This window comes from Patiria miniata, unplaced genomic scaffold (assembly GCF_015706575.1).
Source record: "Patiria miniata isolate m_02_andy unplaced genomic scaffold, ASM1570657v1 HiC_scaffold_6, whole genome shotgun sequence".
Taxonomy (NCBI): domain Eukaryota; kingdom Metazoa; phylum Echinodermata; class Asteroidea; order Valvatida; family Asterinidae; genus Patiria; species Patiria miniata.
This window is the reverse complement of record NW_024037073.1, coordinates 18852308-18876358: the sequence shown is the minus strand read 5'-3', so window position 1 is coordinate 18876358 and position 24051 is coordinate 18852308. Positions and strand designations below refer to the sequence as shown.

Sequence of the window (24051 nt, the reverse complement as noted above, 5' to 3'; positions counted from 1 at the left end):
TTTTCCGATCAGTAGTTTCCTGAGCGTATGATTCAAGAATATGTTTGCCCTTTCTTTTCTTGTTATCAATATGGTGTTATGTTGTAAGGCGGCAGAACGCCATGCCCCAATCTATGACAAAGTACATGTAGCTCAAAGTTGTCTACTGACTCTCATTCAAATGGGCCATGTTTTGTCGACCGTTAACTTGAAAAATGGACTCTCCGTGGCAAACTCTTGGTGGCGCACTGCCTTGTGAATCGCCCGAAACAAAAAATACAACGACAAAGACTTCTCATTTAGGCTTTCCAATCCAAAACTTTCGGAAAAATCCAGAAAAATGTTACCCCTGTTAAAACGATGTTTGGACAAGGTGTTTTTATTTCTAAAAAAAAAATTGCGAACTTAAAAATGGTATCTGGGCCATTCTATAATTTTAGACTCCAAAGTGTGACATTTTTCCTGTCCCTGTTACCTTGGTACTTTGTAATTTGCCATTCAAGTATCACTAAGAATGACTTTAAACGATTTTTTCAATTTGCAGGGTACGAAGTTCATAATCACTCTTGGAGGACAACTGCGTTAAGGAGTGCATCAGAATTATAAAATGATAAGATGTCGGATGTAGCAGGAACAGGAAAAAAAAAAGGACCCCAAATTTACCCAATGACCCATCGGCGATTTCCTCAACCAAACTTCCCCAGCTGGGTGAGTCACACTATCCATCCTGAATTGTTTTTTTTGTTTTCCCTCCAGCCTCTCGGAGGAAATCAGGCTAATTTATTCCAAATTTGACGTCCTTGAATACGGCACTATTGTTTTTTCGCTGGGCAAACATACAGGTAGCTGATGAGTGCGTGAGGATGTTTCAATTTGCAGGGATTGCGTTTCAATTTGCAAGGGGATTGCGTTACTGTCTGGCCATTAGCCAATCTGGGGTATATTTTTTTAGACTCTAAAGCTGTGACAAAAAAAATGAGGGATGAACAACATTTGCTTTTGCTGTAATTTTCAGAAATGGATGGATTTGGGGGGTTGGTATTTTACAATTTATAGACGTCGGGGAATTGTCAGGTCTGGGAAACAGACTATAAGCTGGCTTGCACCCGTTCACTAATTTGGTAAATTGGGGGCAGTATTTGTAATGAAAAGTTGTTTGTTTTTTCCCCAACGATGGTCGGTCGACCATTGTTGGAAATTGATAAAAAATTCCACTTTTCTTGAAAATGACAGCACACCAGGCGCCATGATTCCACGCAATGCTTGACACTATTATTCACTTACAGTCAAGTAAGGTATTTCATAATAATTTGGTAGTTTTGTTTTATGCTTTTTGTTTTGCAAATGTTGTATATACATGTATTGCCTTTAAGAATTCTCTTTTTTTTAAGATGTTTTTTTTTCTTCTTTTCTTAACAGAATATTAAGAAACTCTAAGGTAGGGTGGACACTGTCTGACTCTAGATGGCGCTGTTCAATCATGAGCACATATGAACACCATGTTTTATGTCCTTCAACTGCAGTTCGTAGCGTAACATGTAATTTAACCCGAACTGAATAATGGACAAGCAATATTTTTTGTCGCAATCTAATAACGCCTTGAGCACGCTACAATCCCGACCAAAATGGTTGGGACACTTCCTGAGCCTGCCACGGTCACCCACTCCCCCGCTCCCCTGGTCAATGTTGTTCTCTCCAGCTGATGAGGCACACACCGCGCAATGAGAGACAACATTGAACGGGGGCCGGGGGGTTGGGGGGCCCAGCGAGATTTGGCCAGGATTGTAGGCTATATCCCATCCACTTTATGGGCTCAAAAATATGCAATAACAATTTTATGATTACTTTCAATTTCAATCGCCAGAACGAAATGCTCCAACCTTTGTAGTGTTTTCCCCAATATCAACAGCACCGTTCAAACACGATGAAAGCACCGTCACAAGTGCGCATATTAATTTGGACCAAGCAAAACTCGCTCCTCGCATTTCGCCCTGTGAAACCACAATGAGATCGCCGTGCTAAAAAGGGAAATTGATGTTTGGATTGTTCGGTTTCAATATACACGCTGGAAGTAATAATAAACAATATCCACCGACATTGTAAAAATGTGTTGTGGTCATGGCAATCACCGATCATTTCTCTCTTCAGGATCATTTGTGAACAATAAGTCAACATAAACCTGCCTTAGAACTTTCCATGAAACAAGGAACGCTGAAATAATGCCGGAGAAAGTGAAACAAAGGGCTTGGTTTCCAAAGGCACGCTGGACGTGTTTCTCTTGTCGTTACTTTAGTGTGACCCAATATGGTCATATGTCCTTATATATGCTTACCATCATGTATCATTTCCATACGGGTACATTACATGTTCATCAAAGTCCCCTTATTTGAGTTTTAATTGGAACACGCAGTAAATACCAGTTGTAAGTTCTGCAAGGAAATACCATCTATGAACGATATTTAAGAGAATTTGCTTTTGCTGTAATTTTCAGAAATGGATGGATTTGGGGGGTTAGTGTATTTTACAGAAAATATTGTTACACTGACTTGTTTGAAGTTTTGTGTTTGTAGATGCTGGAAAAAACAAGAAAAACAATCATGTTCCTGTAGTCTGGTTCCCTGACCCCACTTAAGATGAAACTGAGCAATTTATAGACGTCAGGTAATTGTAAGGTCACGCAACCAGTCTAGCTGGCTTGTACCCGTTCAAAGGTGTGTAACTGATTGCAAACAAAATGCGGACTAACTAAATATGGTGAATTGGGGGCAGTATTTGAAAAAAAGCCATGTTTTTTTCCAATGCTGGTCGGCTGACCAGCGTTGGAAATTGATACAAAAATACCACTTTTCTTGAAAATGACAGCACACCAGGTGCCATGATTTTACAGGATGCTTTAGACTGTCGTTCACTAACAGTTCAGTATAATTTGGTAGTTTTGTTTTTGATGCTTGCAAATGTTGTGTATTCCCTTTAACTTAGGGCAAATTCACAACAAAGATGCCTACGTGAACAAAAGAACAGCTGCACAGTCGGTGGTGCCTACTGAGTGACATGCATGAGTAATCTACAGTTGTGACAGTCCTCCCCCAACAAACACAACAACCACTAAACGTCCTGCCATACTGGTTTACGCAATGCAACTACCGTACACGTCCTGATTTACAGCAACAGTTTTTGATCTGTGGACAATAAACTGGACCGGTTTAATCCCTTCATTTCCTGACTGATGTTGAAAGCCAAGAAGTGCACATGTCGCAGCATGTCACACGCTTCAGAATTCATTCTCTGCTCAGAACTGCTATACCCAAAGTGAGGATTCACTCACAAAACAAAAGGCTCTGAAACAGAGGCTGCCACGACAAAGGCCTGAAGTCATTTTGCTGTCATTTTTCCCTTTCTTCTTAATTACAGTGGTGGATCCAGGACTTTCCACAAAAAGAAAGAAGGGGGGTGGGGAAGGGCTGGGGTGTTGAAGATTTTTCAAGGGGGGGGGGGGGTTAGTCTATGCAATAGCTGCTTGCATACAAGCGTTTTGATATTCTCGCAGATTCGGCGATTAATTATGCAAAACAAAACTGCTCTTCTGATCCCCTTTTGCATCCCTTTACCTTGAGTGGCTTAAATTTCAACATTGCAATAGGCGACTTCCATAACATAAATTTTTTTTTTAAAACCACCCCAAAAAAAACCACCCTACAAAAGCCCAACAACAAAAGCAACCTAACGTACCTCGGCCGGCATGTGCATGAGCAGCACGGCAGCGACGGGCGCCTGGGCCTGACAGTAACCATCCCGCGGGTTGTAGATACTGTACGCCTTGAGGATGCGGAACAAATCCTGCTGGCCATGGCCGTCGCGATTGGCAAACATCTCGTGGAAGGGAAACTGACGATCCAGGTCCTTCTGGATGACCTCCAGCCACTTGGGGTCGCCTTCGGAGGAGTCCATCTCCTGGGGAATCAAAGCGTAAAACAGGAAATGGAATTGGAACTTGCATCCATTTCAGAATTTACATCCATTTTGTATGAGGTGCAACTTACGCTGACCTAAATAGAATTGGGTTTCAGAAAGGCAAACTTTTTGCATTGATTCTCTGTTGACTATGTGGAGTGCCGTGGCCTCGTGGTTTGGGGCATTGAATTCGTGGTCTGCGGGTAATTCTGCATGTTGGGGGTTCGAGTCCAGCCTGGGGTCATGGTGCGTGTGCCCTTGGGCAAGACATTTTGTCACTCATTGCTTCTCTCCCACCCAGGAATAAATGGGTACCTGTGAGGGCAGAGATGGTTATTGTGATTGATTCTAGCTTCCTTGCGCCTAACAGGCTGCATCGAGCTGTATACTCCCCAGGGAGCTGAGATGTATTTGGAATGTTTAATTGGCCCAATGATCAGGGGTAATAATGATGTAAAGCGCTTTGATCTTAGTTAAAAGCGCTATATAAGAACCTGTTATTATCATTATTATTGACTAGACTTTGGAGTTGTTCCGAACGACTGCAACAGTCAGTCTTTCGACATAGCGCTCCCAACTGTTTCAAACCTCTAACTTTACATGAACCTAATTCAAACATCAATATAATATGGTTCAGTGTGACTATGGAATCCTACTCAGAAAGAATATTAACCCTCTTATGCAAACACATGATTTCATTCCAAATCAATCAAGTGACTGTTTTCAACAGTTAAGAGCTCCCAGCCTCTACAAAGCAGGATTGACTGGCTGTGACTGTTTGTGTAACTTGATATAGATATGCCTTGACTGTAGGTGACTGATAAGCCAGCTGTGCCTACCACTTGCCTGTTTGTGTCCGTTAACTGAATTTGACTACTCACAGTGCTTGCTTGAAATGTGATCTGACTGTTGGTGACTAGCCTGTGTAAAAGGCATGGCAGGTGATTTTCTGACTGTCTGTGACTGTTCAGATAGCAGGAAGGTTAACGGTTTTTAATGGAATTTGAAATCAGGAGATGTACATGTAGATTTAAATTTGGGATTTTGCCTTGTCATCAATGATATTTTACAAGCATTGTATACTCAGTGCTGTGATAGCTTGTGAGAGAACTTCGGAGGCAAAACCAAGAATTAAAATATAAATTTCCCAGATGCGAACTTCCAAAGACATATTTTGCAAAACCAGTAGATAAAACCAGCCAGCCAACCCCAGCCAGCTCTGTGGTTGAGTGGTAAGACATCTGCACTACTCGTGAGCAGCAGGTCAAGGGTGCCAGTCCCATCCGAGTAGCTTGTTCATTTTTTTTCTTCTCAGAGTATCCTTTGGTGAGGCGGACTAACCTGCCATCTTGCTTTGTTCTGCTCGTAGAGCTTCTTGCTTCCACACAGATACTGCCACGCTCTGGGGCGAATCGAACAAGGAATGCCCTTACGACATCTTTCCCGAACCTACATACAGAAAAATATACAAAAATTTCATACGAGGCTCTCATTATAAATACAAGAAAATGAAATTCATTTACCTTTCAGGCACCTTTCCATGCAATTTTCAGTCCATTTAGTGTCCATTGTGTTCTAAACTGTAAGTTTTACCACAAAATTGACAAAAAAAAACACACAAAGAAACACTCAAGTAAATCTGTGTCCACGGGGACTGGGGAAAGACGCTACAAACAAACATAGGTCTAGTTCAGTTCTTGGGACAGTTAAGTTACTTACTTTCTTGGGTTTTTTGCTCATCCACTTATCCCAGTCATCCAGCATGTCCAGCCATTTGATCTCTCGTCTCCTGATGACCTGCACCGGAGTGTTCCAGTCCCTGTAATCACAGACCGTAATCACATGAAATTGTGATATGGGGGTTACTTAACAAAGCGTACTCTGCACAGATGGGCACTTAAGTGAGCGTAATGGCTTATGAGGTCATTCTATTTTTGTTTCTACTTGACAGAAAAATTTGAATAGATAAATGTACAGTGTATGTAACCTAATTTTGCATACATGTATACATACTGTATACAGACATGTTTGTTTTACTCTATGTGGACATTCCTTTGTTTTCGTGTTAAGAAAACTCAGTCCAAAAATAACTTTACTTAAACTGTGAAAACTCTTTCAACCCCAAATTTGTTTTTTGATTTCCTTGAATGTTTCTCTTCATTCTGCGACGGATAACCCTAACCCGAAAATTCCTCTAAACCTGTTTTCAAGAGAGGGCAAAACGTTATGTGGACACGACTTAATAGTCCACATAACGTCAACACAACCTGCATTATGTGGACATCTTTGTTCACATGTCCACATAGCGACTGTAAGACAAAATCATGTATACACACGTACATGTATGTGTATGTGTACATATACTGTTGGGCAACAATACCACTTTTCAATGAATGATACAGTGTACATGTATGGGCCAGGTCACACAAGACAATTTTACAGGCAACGTGTTCCATGCAATCTCCTAGAAGAAAACCACAGGCGAATTTTAAGTCCCTACAAGGTTCTAAAAATGCCCATAAAATGTACATGTACTTCACTCTACAAAGGAGCTTAATTTTCCTTTCAGTTTGGAGTGGATTTGGTTGCTTTCAGGGTGCCAAAGGAAATTGCCTTGTGTGACGTGCTGTCCACCATTGTTAGGGTCTTGTCTCAATGTTATTCACACAGTAAGCACATACATGTACATGTATATCACAATCCACTTATAAACAAACTTTTTTTTTCTTATCATGCTGCCAAGCTCCAATCTTAAAAGACACTGGCTACAAGTCATTTATTTGATTGAACCCAAAAAATAGGACTGAAACAGTTTAAGTCACTTGCCTAAATAAAATAATGATGAAATGTAACAAGACACACAGAAAAAAATTGACATAAAAACAACAATATGACTTTTGTCGCTGTGACCTCTTGAACACCATAGAGGTGCTCGACCAACTGCGCTACAATGTATCTAACTTTATATTAGTGCTTTCCATATTTTTCCCTTCTTATAGCTCCACGGTTTTAGTGGCATTAAAAAAATCTTCATATTCCCCATTTAAAATTAATACATGCTGTATCTTGTTACATGCTCCTGCAGTATTTTTTTTGATCAACGTCACTTTCCACATTTAGTGACATATATGCCCAAGTTAATTGTACCATCGGAGCGATGTACATTTGTACTTGTTCATGAATACATGCGTACATGTACCTATTACGTTAGGTATGCTGTACGTGTGAATGCATCTGATCGGTTACCGGTTATGACTGTAAACCAAGGAAGTTGAACTTCCCGACCTTTTGGACAAAATTAGGAAGCCGACATGCCCGGCATCAGGAATTCTGTACAAACATTCTGTGCGTCCCACTGAGCTACGAGGTGAACGGATTGGTTGCAGACAACGGACTGATAATGATAATGACGGGGGTGGATTTAACAGGGCGGGGCTTGGAAGTGCAGGGGCGGGGTTGAATACGGCTTTTCAAAATAAACAAATCTGTCAGATAATAGGTCTGGGTTTAATAGGGGTTGGTATTTAGAGCCTAGAGGATAACATTAGACCCCTACAAACTGCTCACTGTAACGTGAACCAGAACAATGAATTCTGACTTGTCACACGCAGAGCGTCAGATTTTTTTTGAAAACTGACTCAAAAGGCACATTATTTCTGTATCTTATCTGCATCATATACATGTAGTCGGCAAAGCATTCCAGGGGAAACATCACACCAACTTAGAGAGAAGACAATGAGATAGTTTTAGAGGTGGGAGGAAAAACTCAGAAGATATTCTTGGGAAAACCCATAGAATCAGGCAGGGACTGAAAACCCAATCCACATGTTGGCCCAGGCGGGATTCGAACCCGGGTCACAGCGGTGGAAGGCGAGGAAAGTACCGCTACGCCAACCTGTCTCCCATTTGACAAAGAACATGTATGGTCAGAATTCAGGAAAACGTTGCATGTCTGAATACAGGTTCACCGTGAAGGGGGGGGGGGGGAGTTTTACTTGAAATTCCTGACACTCAAATTGATGTGGCAGGAAAAAAAAAGGATGTGGCCGGGAATGAAAATCTCTTATTTTTAATTTTTTGGGCCTCATACACTATACATGTATGTTCCAGACGTTCTTCAAAGGCAAGCCTATATTTGATCAACAACTTGCCCGTGTTTTTCCTAGAAGTTTGCATAAAATTAGCTAAAGTGTTTTTCCTGGCTTGTTTTGGTGACGAGCCACTTATCAGTTCTTATCAGTTTTGATTTGTTTAATGACCGTGAGCATGGTACCAGTATCAGGATATCCACAACAACAGGAACAGTATTATGAAAGATTATTGTGAACCGTTTCCTATATTCTATTTTCATCACATTCTGTTTTTTTTTTTTGCGGACTGGACCAACAAAGGCGCTTGTGTGCAGAGTACATGTACTTGTATATGTTGCAAGACTTTTGTTATTTCCTTGTGTAAACACACACATGTACATGTAGCTTTTAGCGCCCACAAAAAGTTCGTAAAGGGAAAATACAACATTTGCAAACATCGAAAAATAAAACTAACAAGTTGTTACGAAATACCTTACTAGGATGTTGGTAAATGACAGTCTAAAGCATCCTGTAAAATTATGGCACCTGGTGTGGAGTCATTTTCAAGAAAAATGGTACTTTTGTACACATTTCCAACGGAGGTCGGCCGACCACCGTTGGAAAAACCTACATGTAACTATTTTTCAACTACTGCTCCAAATTAACCATTTTTTTTCAGTCCAAATTTTGTTTGCTATTGGTTCCATGTTCATGAATGGGTGCAGGTCAGCTAGACTGGTTCCCTTACCTTACAGTTTCCCGGCATTTTTGATCCATTTCATCTTTAGTGGAGTCAGGGAACCAGACTACTTGAAGATTTTAGTTTTCCTTGGTTTTTCCAGCATTTTCGAACACAAAACTTCAAACATGTCAGTGTAACAATATTTGATCTATTATATTAACCCCCCGAAATAGTTCATTTCTGAAAATTACAGCAAAAGCCAATGATGTACATTCCCTTTAACTGTATGTGGCACACGTAGGCATGCATGTACATGTATACGTATCTAGGCGTGACTACATGTACATCACAAAACTAATAATATGATTTGTTTATAAATCCTGGGTAGGAGAAACAGTGCTGGTGTACTACTATAACTACATGTACATGTATCTGTCTTGTTTAGCTTTTTGAATTGCGGAGAAACAGTAGAGGAAAAAGTTCATTTTTCCAAACTTGAAGGAAAACTTCAAAAGCGATGGTCTGGATAAAACCTGCCAGATATTTATGTACTGGTACATTGTACATGATAGGTCTGTATGTCCTAATCAATATACCACGTGGCCCTGGCAGAGAAACACACACACACATACATGTACAGTCAATCCATGGGGGTCAGGCATCAGGGGGACAAGTCCCCCCACTTTTTAAAGTGGAGGGATATCATCTCCTTTGTCCCTCCCCCCCCCCCCCCACTTTTTCCTTCCCTGAATAAATATTGTAACCTACATTTTGATTCTATAGCTTAGAATAGCTGATTCAATGACTCTAATTTCCAAAATGATGTTTAATTAAATGATGATCTTTTGCTCAAAAAATTGGTTAAAGTGGTCAGAAATTGCCTGAGATCGCACCACAGAACGTCTGGAATCCAAACATTTTCAACTTCAACTTTATTTCAAGGGCCCATATTATGTCCTGTGTCAAGTATTGTGACTAAGCTCTATCGCATACAAAAAATCCTGAAAAATCCTACAAAACCAGGAGGACCTTGAAGGATCTTGGAGGGGAAGGACTGATCAAAGATGGTACAAAAAAAAAACTGATGACCTCACAGGAAAACAAAAACACTTGAAAGAAGGTTCTGTACAGGAAGGACTATTGTTCCACAGTTCCACTATTAAAACAAGTCAGGTGTGTTTACAAACACAAATGCCCCGCAACGGTGACAGTTCCCATGACATAACACCACTCTTTTAACATCAACTTACATGTACCTTGGTCACATGGAACATTCATTGACAGCATTAGTGTCTTCTGTAGGTTTTATATGAATTAATCCCTAATCCCTATAATCTCAGAATAAATACATGATTTCTATTGTTTTAGCCACTGTGAACTTGACCCTTGACCTTTTGGCCCCAAATTCAATAGGCTTCTTAGGATTACCAAGAACAATCCACAAACCAAATTTGAAGTTCATATGTTAAGTATTTCTCAAGTTATCGCGCTGACAAGATTTCTATTGTTTTAGCCACTGTGAACTTGACCCTTGACCCTTTGGCCCCAAATGCAATAGGCTTCTTAGGATTGCCAAGAACAATCCACAAACCAAATTTGAAGTTCACATGTAAAGTATTTCTCAAGTTATCGCGCTGACAAGATTTCTATTGTTTTAGCCACTGTGAACTTGACCTTAGGCCTTTTGGCCCCAAATGCAAAAGGCTTCTTAGGATTGCCAAAAACAATCCACAAACCAAATTTGAAGTTCACATGTAAAGTATTTCTCAAGTTATCGCGCTGACAAGATTTCTATTGTTTTAGCCACTGTGAACTTGACCTTTGGCCTTTTGGCCCCAAATGCAAAAGGCTTCTTAGGATTACCAAGAACAATCCACAAACCAAATTTGAAGTTCATATGTTAAGTATTTCTCAAGTTATCGCGCTGACAAGATTTATATTGTTTTAGCCACTGTGAACTTGACCTTTGGCCTTTTGGCCCCAAATGGAAAAGGCTTCTTAGGATTACCAAGAACAATCCACAAACCAAATTTGAAGTTCATATGTTAAGTATCTCTCAAGTTATCGCGCTGACAAGATTTGTCCGGACACACACACACACACCCCACCCACCCACACACCCACCCACACACCCACCCACACACCCACCCACCCACGGAAGGACAAGGCGGAAACAGTATGCCCCTTCGGCTTCGCCGCGGGGCATAAAAAAGTTGTAGACTTAATAGCTACATGTACATGTATTGTTCATTGACGTAATACATGTCATGAACCTACACGTACATAAGTATATATTCTATTACATTTACTTCAAATAGGCAATTTCAATATTGTCTAAATATAAGAAGCCTACTTGATTTACGTACTTATCCAGACAATTGAACAGTGTTTTACAATGTCCATCTTGCATGCCACTCTGTACATGTATTCGTACAGTATGAATCAATGTACAAACACACACATATGCCATGAACGTACATTGTACATTTCTAATCGATAAAAAACATCTGCTTATAAAAACTAACACTAACTGATTGAAACAAATCAATAAATGTTGCCAGAACTAATTTCCTCGAAAGGTGAAGTACTCTTGGCAGTATTGTATGTAATGCTGTGTTTCAGTGTTGGTGTGTCAATACATGTAGACTACTTGGACAAAGGTTTGCAAACATTGCCAATTATGACAGGGAATATCTACCTAATAAATAACTGTTTTCATTCATGCGTGTCTTGAATAGCCCTAGTTAATATTACACTGAAATAATATAATCTAGTCAACTGGAATTAGTATTTAAAGGGAATGTACATCATTGGCTTTTGCTGTGATTTTCAGAAATGAACTATTTGAGGGGTTAGTATGATAGATCAAATATTGTTACACTGACATGTTTGAAGTTTTGTTCGAAAATGCTGGGGAAAAAAACAAGAAAAACAAACATGTTCAAGTAGTCTGGTTCCTTGACGCCACTAAAGATAAAATGGATCAATTTATAGATGCCGGAAAATTGTAAGGTTAGGGAACCAGTCTAGCTGGCCTGCATCCGTTCATGAACATGTAACCAATAGCAAATAAAATTTGGACTGAAAAAAGTGTAAAGTTGGAGCAGTAGTTGAACAATAGTTAGGTTTTTCCAACGGTGGTCGGCCGACCACCGTAGGAAATGTATACAAAAATACTATTTTCTTGAAAATGACTTCACACCAGATGCCATAATTTTACAGGATGCTTTAGACTGTCATTTACCAACATCCTAGTAAGGTATTTCGTAAAAACTTGGTAGTTTTATTTTTCGATGTTTGCAAATGTTGTATATTCCCTTTAAACTTGCAATGGTCAATGTCACATAACCCAATTCCATAAAGCTGCTTAGTACTGAAATACATGTATGTGCTTAAATGCTGTGCATGATATCATTCTGTGCATAGCACAAAGATTTTGTGCCTATCCTGTAAGCAGAAAATCTTTAGCTCTCTAAGAATCCTTACGTGTCTCTTACAGAAGTTCTTTAACTATTTTCCTTCCATCCTGCATCGCAATCAATGAAGAATTTTAGTAAAGACATTGCCATGGGCTCAGTGCAAAAGTGAAAGACCATGCTAGGGACATTTCAAATAATGTAACACAAAACAGTGCATTTTTCTTTTGATGACACATTTTCATAATAGAAAATTGTGATTAAAATTTTGTGTGTGTTTTTTGGGCTCATTTTAAGTGTTCGATTTAAATTCAAATATCAGTATTTTTGAAATCATGATTGCCGTCTGCCTTTAGTTCATTTGAATAAGGCGCGAATAAAGACAAAGTTTTTGAGAAAATGTGAGCTTTAAGCATTTCAGTCATAATCTGCACACCAATTTGTATGCAAAATAATCACACTTATAACTCTGCAATACACATACACATTTCAGGGACAAAGAAAAATCCCTGCTTTAAATCAATTTTTCTTTGGTTTGCAGAATCCGACAGAATCCCAAACTTGCATTGAAAACGTTTCTTATGACTTTTTCTACAAAACAACATCAAAACCAAATGTAGAAAATTTATTCACAAACATATCAGCCTCCCTTTAAGCTACCGAGAGTCGAGACCATGTCAACTTATTTTTGGATCTAACCCAAGTTGGCCAACAAATATAAAATTTTATTCTGTAGATACGGGTACATGCAAATGTTACAATCAAAACAAAAACATCAATAGTACATGTTCCTATTATATGCTACATACAAGTATATATACATGAGCAAATGAATTTAAATACATGTACAGTATACTTGTAGATCGTGTATGGTTACCCCCGGCTGTGCGCACTATTCGCCATGATGACACATTGATACTGTCAATAAGCTATTTGATATCAACGCTGGCCGACTTATTTTCTAAATTAATTTGGTTTAGGTTACAATGCTACTGGTCTGTATGCAGGCTCGGAATAGACTGGGTAAAACCACAAAGCCTGCCGGGCTCTAACCAGCCAGACGGACCACCTTTACGAAAACTCTGACGCAAATGTTAGCAGGTAAAAATAGTTCACATGGATTAGAGCATAATTCAGAGTGTATTTTTAAGGAAAACATTTAAAAATCACTTAAAGTCCCCTCCCCACTATTTAAAGTGGGGGATATCATTTCGTTTGTCCCCCCTCTCCCCCTCTTTTTTCGTCCCCGAATAAAATTGTAGCCGAGATAAGCTCAGAATGGCTGATTAAATGACTCCAAACTCGAAAATAATGTTTAAAAGATGATCTTTTGCTCACAAAAATTGCTTTAAGTGGTCAAAACTTGCCTCAGATCTCACCACAGAGCGTCTATCATCCAAAAACTTTTCGGGGCCCGCTTGCCCCACGCCGTTAGGGCTTCCCCCTTCGCGCTCGCATTAGTATGCCCCCCCTCCCTCCCCCCACTTTTGAGAAGCGATTGACGCCCTTGGAAATCCTGAGTGTGGGATCTGAACGGATGAAAATGCATATATCCTAGGTACAGGCTGAAAGATTCGAATCCTCTCATTAAAAAAAAGAACCATTGATACCAATACTTCAACACTTACGAATCTTTCGTGAACTGCTTGCCGCCCGTGAAACCGAACCGATCCGTCTGCTCTTTGGGCCTTGTCGACGCCACCATGCCATTGGCTGTCATGCCCTGCTCATCGGCCAATGAGGACGGACTGGGCGGGGCATTATTATAATCCTCACTGGAGGCGACCGAGGCTCCGTCAATTGGAACATCCTCGACCACATCGTGTCCATTGCTCATAGCCATATCCATAACGGGGTTGCCAGAGCCACTGGTATCTTGAAGTTACGCCGCACTTACTGTCAGATCACAATGCTACGAGAAAAGAAAACAAGGCAGAAATTAATTAGATCATTTGTTGTAAATTAACCCTAAATTATCTGAATATATCAAAATCGACACTCCTGTTTTTGGAGGATTTTGTCGGATTCAGGATACCTCCATATTGAGAAAGTTTGGGAATTTTGATGGATTTAGGACAGTAAGCCTAGCGGTACTGCAGGATTTTGATAGATTCAGGACACCTCCATGTTGAGCAGTTGGGGGACTTAGATGGATTCAGGATCTCAACAGTTTAACTCCTTGGCTATGTTTGGTGTGTTACGAGGTACATGTATATGCACTACACTGGTGGATTCTGATGGACTCACTAGTGTATTCTGATGTGACTCAGGACAAAAACATTTTTTTTGCATGACAAAATACTTTCTAGTAAAAGTGCTCAAGGGGTCAGAGTTAATGCTTGGATACAATGATCAGCCAGTAATATTACCCTTCCGTCGGTGAAGGGCAAAACCTAATGTATCAAATTTACATCACCCCGATGCAAATTCCACTTTATAAATAGTTTCATTGTGGTACCCGCTGCTACCTCAGATTCGAACCAGCCAGCCGATCCCGACAAGCTCGGTGGTCGAGTGGCAAGACGTCTGCACTAGAAAGCAAGGGGTTGTGGGTTCGAGTCCCGCTGTGTGTGATTTTGCCTTTTTTAAAAATTCTTCAGGTCTTGGCCTTTTTCTTTTTTTTATCTTGAAAAAGCCGCTAATTTTTTTTAAAGGTAGTGACTTTTGTTCTGGCAGCAGTAATGCAATTTTCAACTGCTATCGTTACAACATTGCAAAATAACACAATTGCGAATCTGTATCAACTGTCTGGTTCCCTGTCAGTGATACTAGTATTCAACATCAGGATCTTTGGCTGTTGGAACCAGACAACCGAATGGTTCTCAGACCTTGTTTCCCTTTTTTAAATAATCCTCCAAAGCCACTGATTACAAAGACAAAAATGAAATCTACTCAAATAAAAAGAACGACTTGATTAAAAACATTAAAAGTTATAAAGAAAACAAAAGAAAAAAAAGGACACAAACTTTGCGCAGCGTGTATTCGATCCCGGAACCTTCGGAAAGTTTAGTAGTTGAACATTTCAATTGAGCTACCGAAGCGGTCTTGTTGAACGGGTAGCCTAGTAAATAAATGTGATATAAATTTGCAATGGTGTGTTTGCAATGCCGTAATGACAGCAGCTGAAAAAAATCGCGTTACACTTACAGCTGCCGTAGTCCGAGTAACTTGGACCCAACTTATCGCCTTTTAAACGACCATGCTGACGCTGAACATGTTGAACATTATGGTAATCCTTACTTTTAGGACACCTCTATTTTGTACGAGTTCTGTTCAAAACTGACTTTTGCAGATGACTGTCCAGTACCACAGTGACTTTTGCTGGCTAAAAGAAGTCTTTTTTCTTCAGACAAACTCATGTTAGTAATAATTTTGAAAGCACTTTCAAAGAAAATGTGACTTTCCTACCTTTTTTTGCATTTCGCCATCTTGCTTTTTAAATATATTTCCTGTTTGTCATCGTCGTCTTTAACCCCTCATAAATCAAAGCCCGGCCCTTTTTATACAAAATTAAACCTGCTGATATTCAAGAGGTGTTGCCAATGCCAAATGTTCAAATGTGCCAAGAAATATCAGAATGTCACATTTGATTGTCATTTAGTCAACTGTTTTGGTGAGTCTTTTAACCTTATATAGAAAAGGGGTCCTAAAGGTAAGGATTACCAACATTATGAGGTCACGGAACCTGACGGCCGACTGCCGTAACAATAGCCACTGCGAGTGGCGAGTAAATCGCGATTGGGAGATAGCGAGCGCACATCCGACCGATCGCGATCATGATACATTAAGCATACGCATAGCGCCTACGGCGCATAATCTTTGGCCATCGCACAGGCTCATCATGCTCATCACACAAGCCGACGGATGTTGCTGGCGGTGAAAATAATGCAGTGAAAAAGGGAAAAGATCGATATGCAAACAGTACTCACAATTTAAGGTCAACTATCACCTCTCTGAGACCCATGTTTTTGACAGTAGAAATCTCTTCGCACCCCAATCCTCCATTTTATCGAATGTTTCAACCCCAAATAACCCTTATTCAGTGTTGTATGAAAACACGTACGGAACCGAAGAAAACCTGGTGCTCTTTTACCTTGTCTTTAGTAGCGCTCCACCATGAATGTATCTGGGAGCAAGACGAAAGCGGAAGTTGCATACTGCTGGCCCATGCGCACTAATGTTTTGGTTTTAAAGAGCCAGTTGCCGTCTTTCAATAGGGAGAATTTGAAAACATGCAATGATATGTATTCCTATCGAGCTTCTGTGTACTGTACGGGATTTTTTTTACAAAAAACTGAGATGAAAGTTTTACAAAAATATGCCACACCTACCCATGTTTTTAGCTTGATTGTATTTTCAGGAACTCATGTTCGAACTTTTCTATCGACAGTGTTCGCTCTTACCGTACCGCCCTGCTGCTGTTTGCAGGGCGGGGGTGCGAGCGAATCGAGATGTCGGTTTTGAAGGGCGCCCCCGAATATCTCATGGGTCCGTCTGCCAGAGTTCTAGTTGATTTCATGATAGACTCTGGCGGCGGCTTTGCAAAGCATGCAATACACTTGTCTTATAAACCAAGAAAGTGGATGTTCGTACTGTCATATTACCCTGGAAATATCCGCGCATGTGATCACTGTATGACAAAATTCTGAAGTGTGCTATTCGCTCGTACCCCCGGCCCGAGCGAAAAGTGTGCTTGCGTGTTCAATAGTCGGGGGTATTTTCTGTACATGGGACGTTTGTAAGGCAGGTTTTGTACGTGATGACAAAAAAAGTTCTTTTTGGTGACTACAACATTGGTTTGTCTAAATATTTTAAAGGCTTATTGAACCTGTACTTAACAATGATTAACGGAAATTCCAAAACAGTACGATAAGTATTTAATGAGTTATTGTTCCAGCAGCGCGTGGGTTGTTTCTGCGTGTTCAATAGTCAGGAGTACTTTCTGAACACTGGGACGTCTTTGAAGCAGGTTTTCTCTGTGATGAAAACAAAAGTTCTTCGTGGTGACTACAACATTGGTTTGTCTTAATATTTTGTAGGCTTATTTAACCTGTCCTTAACAATAATTAAAGGGAATTCCAAAACAGTACAATAAGTATTTAATGAGTTAGTTTTAAGCAACGCGGGGATTGTTTCTGCGTGTTCAATAGTCGGGAGTATTTTCTGTACACTGGGACGTCTTTAAGGCAGGTTTTATCCGTGATGACAACAAAAGTTCTTTGTGGTGACTACAACATTGGTTTGTCTTAATACTTTATAGGCTTATTTTACCTGTACTTAACAATGATTAACGGAAATTTCAAAACAGTACGGTTCGTATTTAATGAGTTATTGTTCAAGCACGCGTGGGTTGTTTCGGCGTGTTCAATTGTCAGGAGTATTTTCTATACCGGGACGTCTTTTAGACAGGTTTTCTCCGTGATGACAAAAAAAAGTTCTTCGTGGTGACTACAACATTGGTTTGTTTTAATATTTTAAAGGCTTATTTTACCTAACCTTAACATTGATTAAACGAAATTGCAAACCAGTCCGGTATATGTATTGTTTGAGTTATTGTTCAAGCAACGCGCCAGTGAACTGTTTCTGCGTGTCTGTACACTGGGACGACTTTAAGGCAGGTTTTCTGCGTGATTACATAATTATTTATTTTGGTGACTACAACATTGATTTGTCTTAATACTTTATAGGCTTATTTAACCTGTAATTAACAATAATTAACGGTAATTTCAAAACATTACGGCTAGTATTTAATGAGTTATTGTTCAAGCAATGCGTGGGTTGTTTCTGCGTGTTCAATAGTCGGGAGTATTTTCTGTACACTGGGACGTTTGTAAGGCAGGTTTTCTCCGTGATGACAAAAAGTTCTTTTTCACGGTGACTACAACATTGGTTTGTCTTAATATTTCAAAGGCTTATTTTACCTGTCCTTAATCATAATTAAAGTAAATTTCAAACCAGTACAACAACTATTTAATGAGTTATTGTTCAAGCAACGCATTGGTTGTTTCTGCGTGTTCAATGGTCGGGCGTATTTTCCGGGCTGTACACTTAGCCATGGGACGTCTTTAAGGCAGGTTTTATCCGTTATTACAAAAAAGGTCTTCGTGGTGACTACAACATTGGTTTGTTTTAGGTTTATTTTACCTATCCTTAATATTGATTAAAGGAAATTTCAAACTAGTCCGGTGGGTAGGCCCCTATTGATTGAGTTATTGTTCAAGCAACGCGTGGGTTGTTTCTGAGCATTAAAAGTCAGGAGTATTTTCTGCACACTGGGACGACTTTAAGACAGGTTTTCTCCGTGATTACACAATTATTGTTTTTGGTGACTGCAACATTGGTTTGTCTTAATATTTCATAGGCCTATTTTAACTAATCTCAACATTAATTGAAGGAAATTTCAAACCAGTCCAGTAGGTATTGGTTGAGTTGTTGTTCAAGCAACGCGTTTGTTGTTTCTGCGTGTTCAATAGTCGGGAGTATTTTCTGTACACTGGGACGTCTTTAAGACGTTTTCTCCGTGATTGCATAATTAATATTTTTTGGTGAATGCAACATTGGTTTACCTTAATACTTTATAGACTTATTTAACCTGTACTTAACAGTAACTAACGGAAATTTTCAGACGAGTACGACAGGTATTTAATGAGTTATTGTTCAAGCAACGCATGGGTTGTTTCTGTGTGTTTAATAGGAGTATTTTCTGTACACTGGGACGTCTTTAAGGCAGGTTTTATCCGTGATGACAAAAAAAAATTCTTTTTGGTGACTTCAACATTGATTTGTTTTAATACTTTATAGACTTATTTAACCTGTACTTATAATTAAAAGAAATTAACAATAATTAACAGAAATTCCAAAACAGTACGATAATTATTTAATGAATTATATTTCAAGCAACCCATGGGTTGTTTCTGCGTGTTAAAAAGTCAGGAGTATTTTTTTGTACACTGCATGGGACGACTTTACGGCAGGTTTTCGTGATTGTTTATTGGGGACTACAACATTGGTTTGTCGTAATACTTTATAGGCTTATTTGCCTGTCCTCAACAATAATTACTGAAAATTTTAAACCAGTACGACAAATATTTAATAAATTTTTGTTCAAGCAACGCGTGAGTTGTTTCTGCGTGTTGAAAAGTCAGTATATACCCTATGGGACCGTACGTCGAAGGGAGGTTTTCTACCCAAACAAGTTTTTGGTGACTACAACATTGGTTTGTCTTAATGTTTTATGTAGGGTTTAATATACTGGAAATTAAGAATAGTTGAACATTTTAGGAATGACATTTATAAGGTCTATACTGTAAATGTTACTTCAACCATGAGCAACTGTACTGTAGTGGCGTGTTAATGTTAAGGGGGAGCCAAAATTTTATAGCGTCAAACTAAACAGCGCCCTCTTTATTTCTGAGTAAATTCTCCTTACCGTTCCATTTTTCCCTGCCAAAATGCCCGCCATTCCCTTTAACGTCTCCTTCGATTATGTGTAAATCCGCGAATAAAGTTAGGGTTCTGAAACATTACAATTTTATTGACAAATATTTCGAACTGACTTTGTAAATAACCAAACTATTACAATTTGGGGGCTATCCTGCAACACGTACATTGAATTTAGGGACAACGAACAGCTTGGAATTCAATGTGTCATTTGTTGATGTGTGTGTGATCCAATTGAAGTATATTCTTCCGCATTCGCCGTAAAGTTGGTGCAAGGGCCTGACTAATCAGGCTAAAAAATACCGACTTTTTACGCCAAAAGTTGCTCGATAACGGGGCCAAATCCTTCTGTTCCAGGACCACTGGGAGCAGCAATACATAACCCAGCCGCTATGAGCGTCTGATCTTCTTGTCTGTCCGAGAAAACAGTCAAAACACTTATTAAACCCGCCCGGTGTGTGCCGAGTGAGCAACGTAGCGATCTGTGGGGAAAGCATGCAAAACCACGGTGGTAAACGAGGTGGTCGACCAAGGGGTTCCTCCGCAAGGTGAGATTTTTACTGAGAAGGAGCAACGTTGCCGATTCCTATTTCCTCCATATTAACCATCCATACTGATCTACTAATCCTGGCAAATCGTTGAGGTGAACAGGGCGATATCATAGCTAGTTTACAGTCGGGTATTCACCGGTAAATATGGACAGTCGAGTGTTAAAACATGGCCGAGAGGACGGAGGGTCATGTGTACCGGTATTTGTGTGGAACGTGTACAACAGCACTGCGTGTGTGTGACGCGTTTGTTAAGTTTAGAATTGGATGATGTCATTTTTTTCACAAGTGACCATCTCCATGTGTGTCACTGTCACTGTCAGGATATGGATGGTGCTATTTTCAAAGAAGATGTTTCAACTTTGCTAAGCCAAACATTACTGATTATGTTTTCGTTTTCACACTGGAAATGTCTATATTAAAATGTGCAATGTGTATCGTGGTCTAACCAGCTAACTGAGTACAGAGACAGAGTAGGCCTAGATTTGATATTTTTTTTCGGTGTTTTTTACTAGGCCTAGCTTATTTCTATAAATTTTATCATAGGTGAAATTGTAATTCATTTGCATTGTGTGATGAGTCACATGTGAATATTAAACATCTCGTCAGAATTAGTTTATCCATGCCCATGGGAAAAATATGTGCATGCAAAACTGACACAATTGGATTTTTTTTTATAAGAATGAATGGCACAATCATTAGGCGTACTGGTTAAGTTTAAGTGAATAAAATGAAACATGTTAAAGGCCCCTATCACAAGAATCACTGTATGGAACATACACTGGTGGTATGGTAATCTCCAAAGTTTTCACGACACAAAGAAGATCCAGATATTTCGCCTACAAAAAAGTACAAAATAAGGCCAAAAAAAAAAGTCTCCGGTTTCTGGTATGGAGCTTGTCCAAAGAGTGGTGCGGCGACGCGGCTTTTTTTTTTTTTTTTTACCCGACTTTTTTGCTTCAAATGTCGGCTGATGACTGCAAATGGTGCCCGACTAAACTTAGTACAAATATATGGGAGTCCAGAGAGGCCACATAAAGCTTATTCTCGATCATAACCCCATCTAAAAACACGTTGAAATTGCGCAGCAGCAGAATTCCAGTCAAACCAGTGAGTTTGGCGGTTTTGAGACATCATCTTTCATTGAAAAAAAAACTTTTTCATTTTGCCGACGCGCATGGCTACGGCAACGCGCGCGCATACCAGAAACCGGAGACTTTTTTTTTTTGGCCTAAAGGTCCTATGTCAGTATGTGCCTTTTAAAAGAAACTACCTTTTGCTGAAGAAAACTTCAATCGTGTACATGTACATGCTGTATATGTAAGATGAAATTAAGTTATAGTGCTCACCAGGAATATTCTAGCTGAATTTTCGGCCTGATTAGGCCTTCATCAGGGGTCAGACAACTCGACCATTGAGACAACTCGACTCGGGACAGCTTTTTTTCTAATTTTCTATTTTCTTCTCATGTTTTAGAGAAGTAAAGTGTAAAACGCCATAGTGTACACACATTGCGGATGTCGTTTGGGGAGAAAAAAAATTCTTGGCTGGGACTCCCATTTATGCTGGGGTTTTCCAAGCCGAGAGAGAGAGAGAAGGGGGGGGGGGGGGGGGGGAGGGGGAGCATTTGGCGGTCGGTTACAGGATGGGGAGATGCTGAGTTTTTTTGGGGGGGCCGTGGGGATAGTGTTGCCGTGTCCATGCAGCCTGGGGTGGGGGTTGGGGGTAGCCTGTTTGGCTCGGTCGGATCGGGCCGGGATGATGGGGCTGGGGTTGCTGGACGGGGTCGGCTTATTTTAGTTTTGGAAAACGATGGCGCTATCCCATTCATTGGCACTTGGGATGGGCGGACATAAGGTCAGGTAGGTTTCCGATAATCAAATGTGATTGTGTTGTCTCAACGGTCGAGTTGTCCGGAGTCGAGATGTCTCAATGGTCGAGTTGTCTCGACGGTCAAGTTGTCTCAACAGTCGAGCTGTCCCGATTCGAGTTGTCTCAATGGTCGAGTTGTCTGACATTCCCTTCATCGGAGCTGGGAGTTGGACTGGCGGTTTGAATGCAGAAAATTCCACATTGAAACCGCCTGGCGTGAGCGTTCCGAGCTTGTAGATGATGCGTTGTTCCAATCTCCAAGCGCTGTGCGTTCGATGTTGTCATGGTCAGGACACACATGTACATGTACATGTTTGTAAGTGACTTACATACATGTACATGTAAACTGTCCAATAATATTCAGTCATAGGGATAGATGATAAACGACTCTAGTCTATCGGTAACTGCATGATCTGAAACTTTTTATTTTGTTTTGCATATTTCTTATAAACATTTTGCAGTAACACCTGGGCGGCTAAAATATTACATGCATGTAATCTACAGTGTATGATTGCTCAGTACATACATGTACAAATTTACATGACTTAAGGCTAAAAATCTTCTACGCTACCAGCCTAGTTGCTGAGAATTTGAGAAGATCCCAAGTCCTTTTTTTTGTGCCAAAATAAAAACCACAGGTTCACGGTCAAAATTTGCAAAAGCTGTGTAATATCGTAAAAGGGTAAGGTTAACTAAATGTACAAGAACATTCTCAAGCACGCTTGGAAATAGTAAATTGGAAACAAAATATGCAATAGACATGATTATATTTGAATTTGTTTAGTAAAAGTAGTAATAATAATAATTTATAGAGCGCCGAGTTCATTAACCCTAACCTTCCCAAATCCTCCAAAATCTTCTTTGCAAAATGGAGGATTTTTCAGGATTGAAGCTATATGGCAAAAGTGTTTGGCTGATTTTGGAGGACGCACTGCGTCAAGGTCTTGGGCTGGACCTTGGTTTATTTATGCTCAGCCGTGCATAAATTTAGGCCATGATTATACTTGAAATCCTCCGCACTGCTCCAGGATGTCACTTGCTCTGCCTCAACATGTTGACAGTGATAGCTGGAGGATTTTGCAGGATTGAGGCAGTGGTCACCCCTCCAAGGACCACATTCAAGAAATAACGGATGATTTTGGAGGATTGAGGCAGTATGCTTTTTTTACATTGAGGCAGTTGAAGGATTTTGCAGGATTTAAAGCAAAAATGCCTAGGGAGTTAGGGTTAAAGTACCAGATGTGAATCTTTGGAAACACAAATGAAATGTGTGACTGCAGTAACTGCTTGAATTGTTATCTAAATTGGAGGATTTTTTTTTTTTTTTTTCCGTTACAGGGGAGGGCGCATGGGGAGTCGAGGGCCCCCACCAATGCAGCACACTCAGAATCAAAGGGAGGTGAGTTTTACAGGAAACAAACAAACAAAAAAACAAACAACAAATATAACATTGCATAATTGAACTAGGATACTCCTTGTATACATGACATGTATTACTACCTTGGTGCCCATATGCCTACGATGGACTACATTAAAGGGAATATACAACATTTGCAAACATAAAAAAACAAAACTACCAAATTATTACGAAATACCTTACTGGACTGTTAGTGAATGACATTCTAAAGCATCCTGTAAAATCGTGCCACCTGGTGTGCTGTCATTTTTAAGAAAAGTGGTATTTTTGTATAAATTTCTAACGCTGGTCGGCCGACCAGCGTTGGAAAAAAATGCCCCTAATTTACCATATTTAGTTAGTCCGCATTTTGTTTGCAATTGATTACACACCTACGAATGTGTACAAGCCAGCTAGACTGGTTCCCTGTCCTTACCATTCCCCAACGTCTATAAATTGTTCTGTTTCATCTTAAGTGGGGTCAGGGAACCTAAGGAACATGATTGGTTGTTTTGGTTTTCCAGCATTTACGAACTCAAAACTTTAAACAGGTCAGTGTAACAATCTGAAAATTACAGCAAAAGTAAATGTTGTGTATTCCCTTTAAGAATAGACGAACAGGGGCACATGATCGCAGTACACTTACGAGGCCCCCTTCAATGGAGAGACCATTGTGCATGCTACTGTACGCAGAAAC

The 24051-nt window shown here is 39.9% G+C and overlaps 2 protein-coding genes across 3 annotated transcripts in view; one reads left to right on the top strand and one right to left on the bottom strand.

Moving 5' to 3' along the window:
• Positions 1 to 16517, bottom strand: part of LOC119742653 (TBC1 domain family member 10B-like) — a 37179-nt gene extending 20662 nt beyond the window's left edge. The window contains exons 1-5 of one of the 2 annotated variants that reach the window (XM_038218798.1): positions 16430 to 16517; positions 13727 to 14010; positions 5650 to 5749; positions 5272 to 5379; positions 3709 to 3930 (exon numbers count right to left, since the gene is read on the bottom strand). In XM_038218798.1, coding sequence (XP_038074726.1) covers positions 3709 to 3930; positions 5272 to 5379; positions 5650 to 5749; positions 13727 to 13947 — 651 coding nt within the window. In that variant the 5' untranslated portion in view covers positions 13948 to 14010; positions 16430 to 16517. Of the gene's footprint in view, positions 1 to 3708; positions 3931 to 5271; positions 5380 to 5649; positions 5750 to 13726; positions 14011 to 16027; positions 16199 to 16429 lie in introns of those variants that run through there. The other variant, XM_038218797.1, reaches the window with a different exon arrangement.
• A 3063-nt stretch (positions 16518 to 19580) lies between these two features.
• Positions 19581 to 24051, top strand: part of LOC119743171 (putative uncharacterized protein DDB_G0271606) — a 32162-nt gene continuing 27691 nt past the window's right edge. Inside the window, exons 1-2 of the mRNA XM_038219547.1 lie at positions 19581 to 20086; positions 23297 to 23357. Coding sequence (XP_038075475.1) covers positions 20034 to 20086; positions 23297 to 23357 — 114 coding nt within the window. The 5' untranslated portion in view covers positions 19581 to 20033. The remainder of the gene's footprint in view (positions 20087 to 23296; positions 23358 to 24051) is intronic.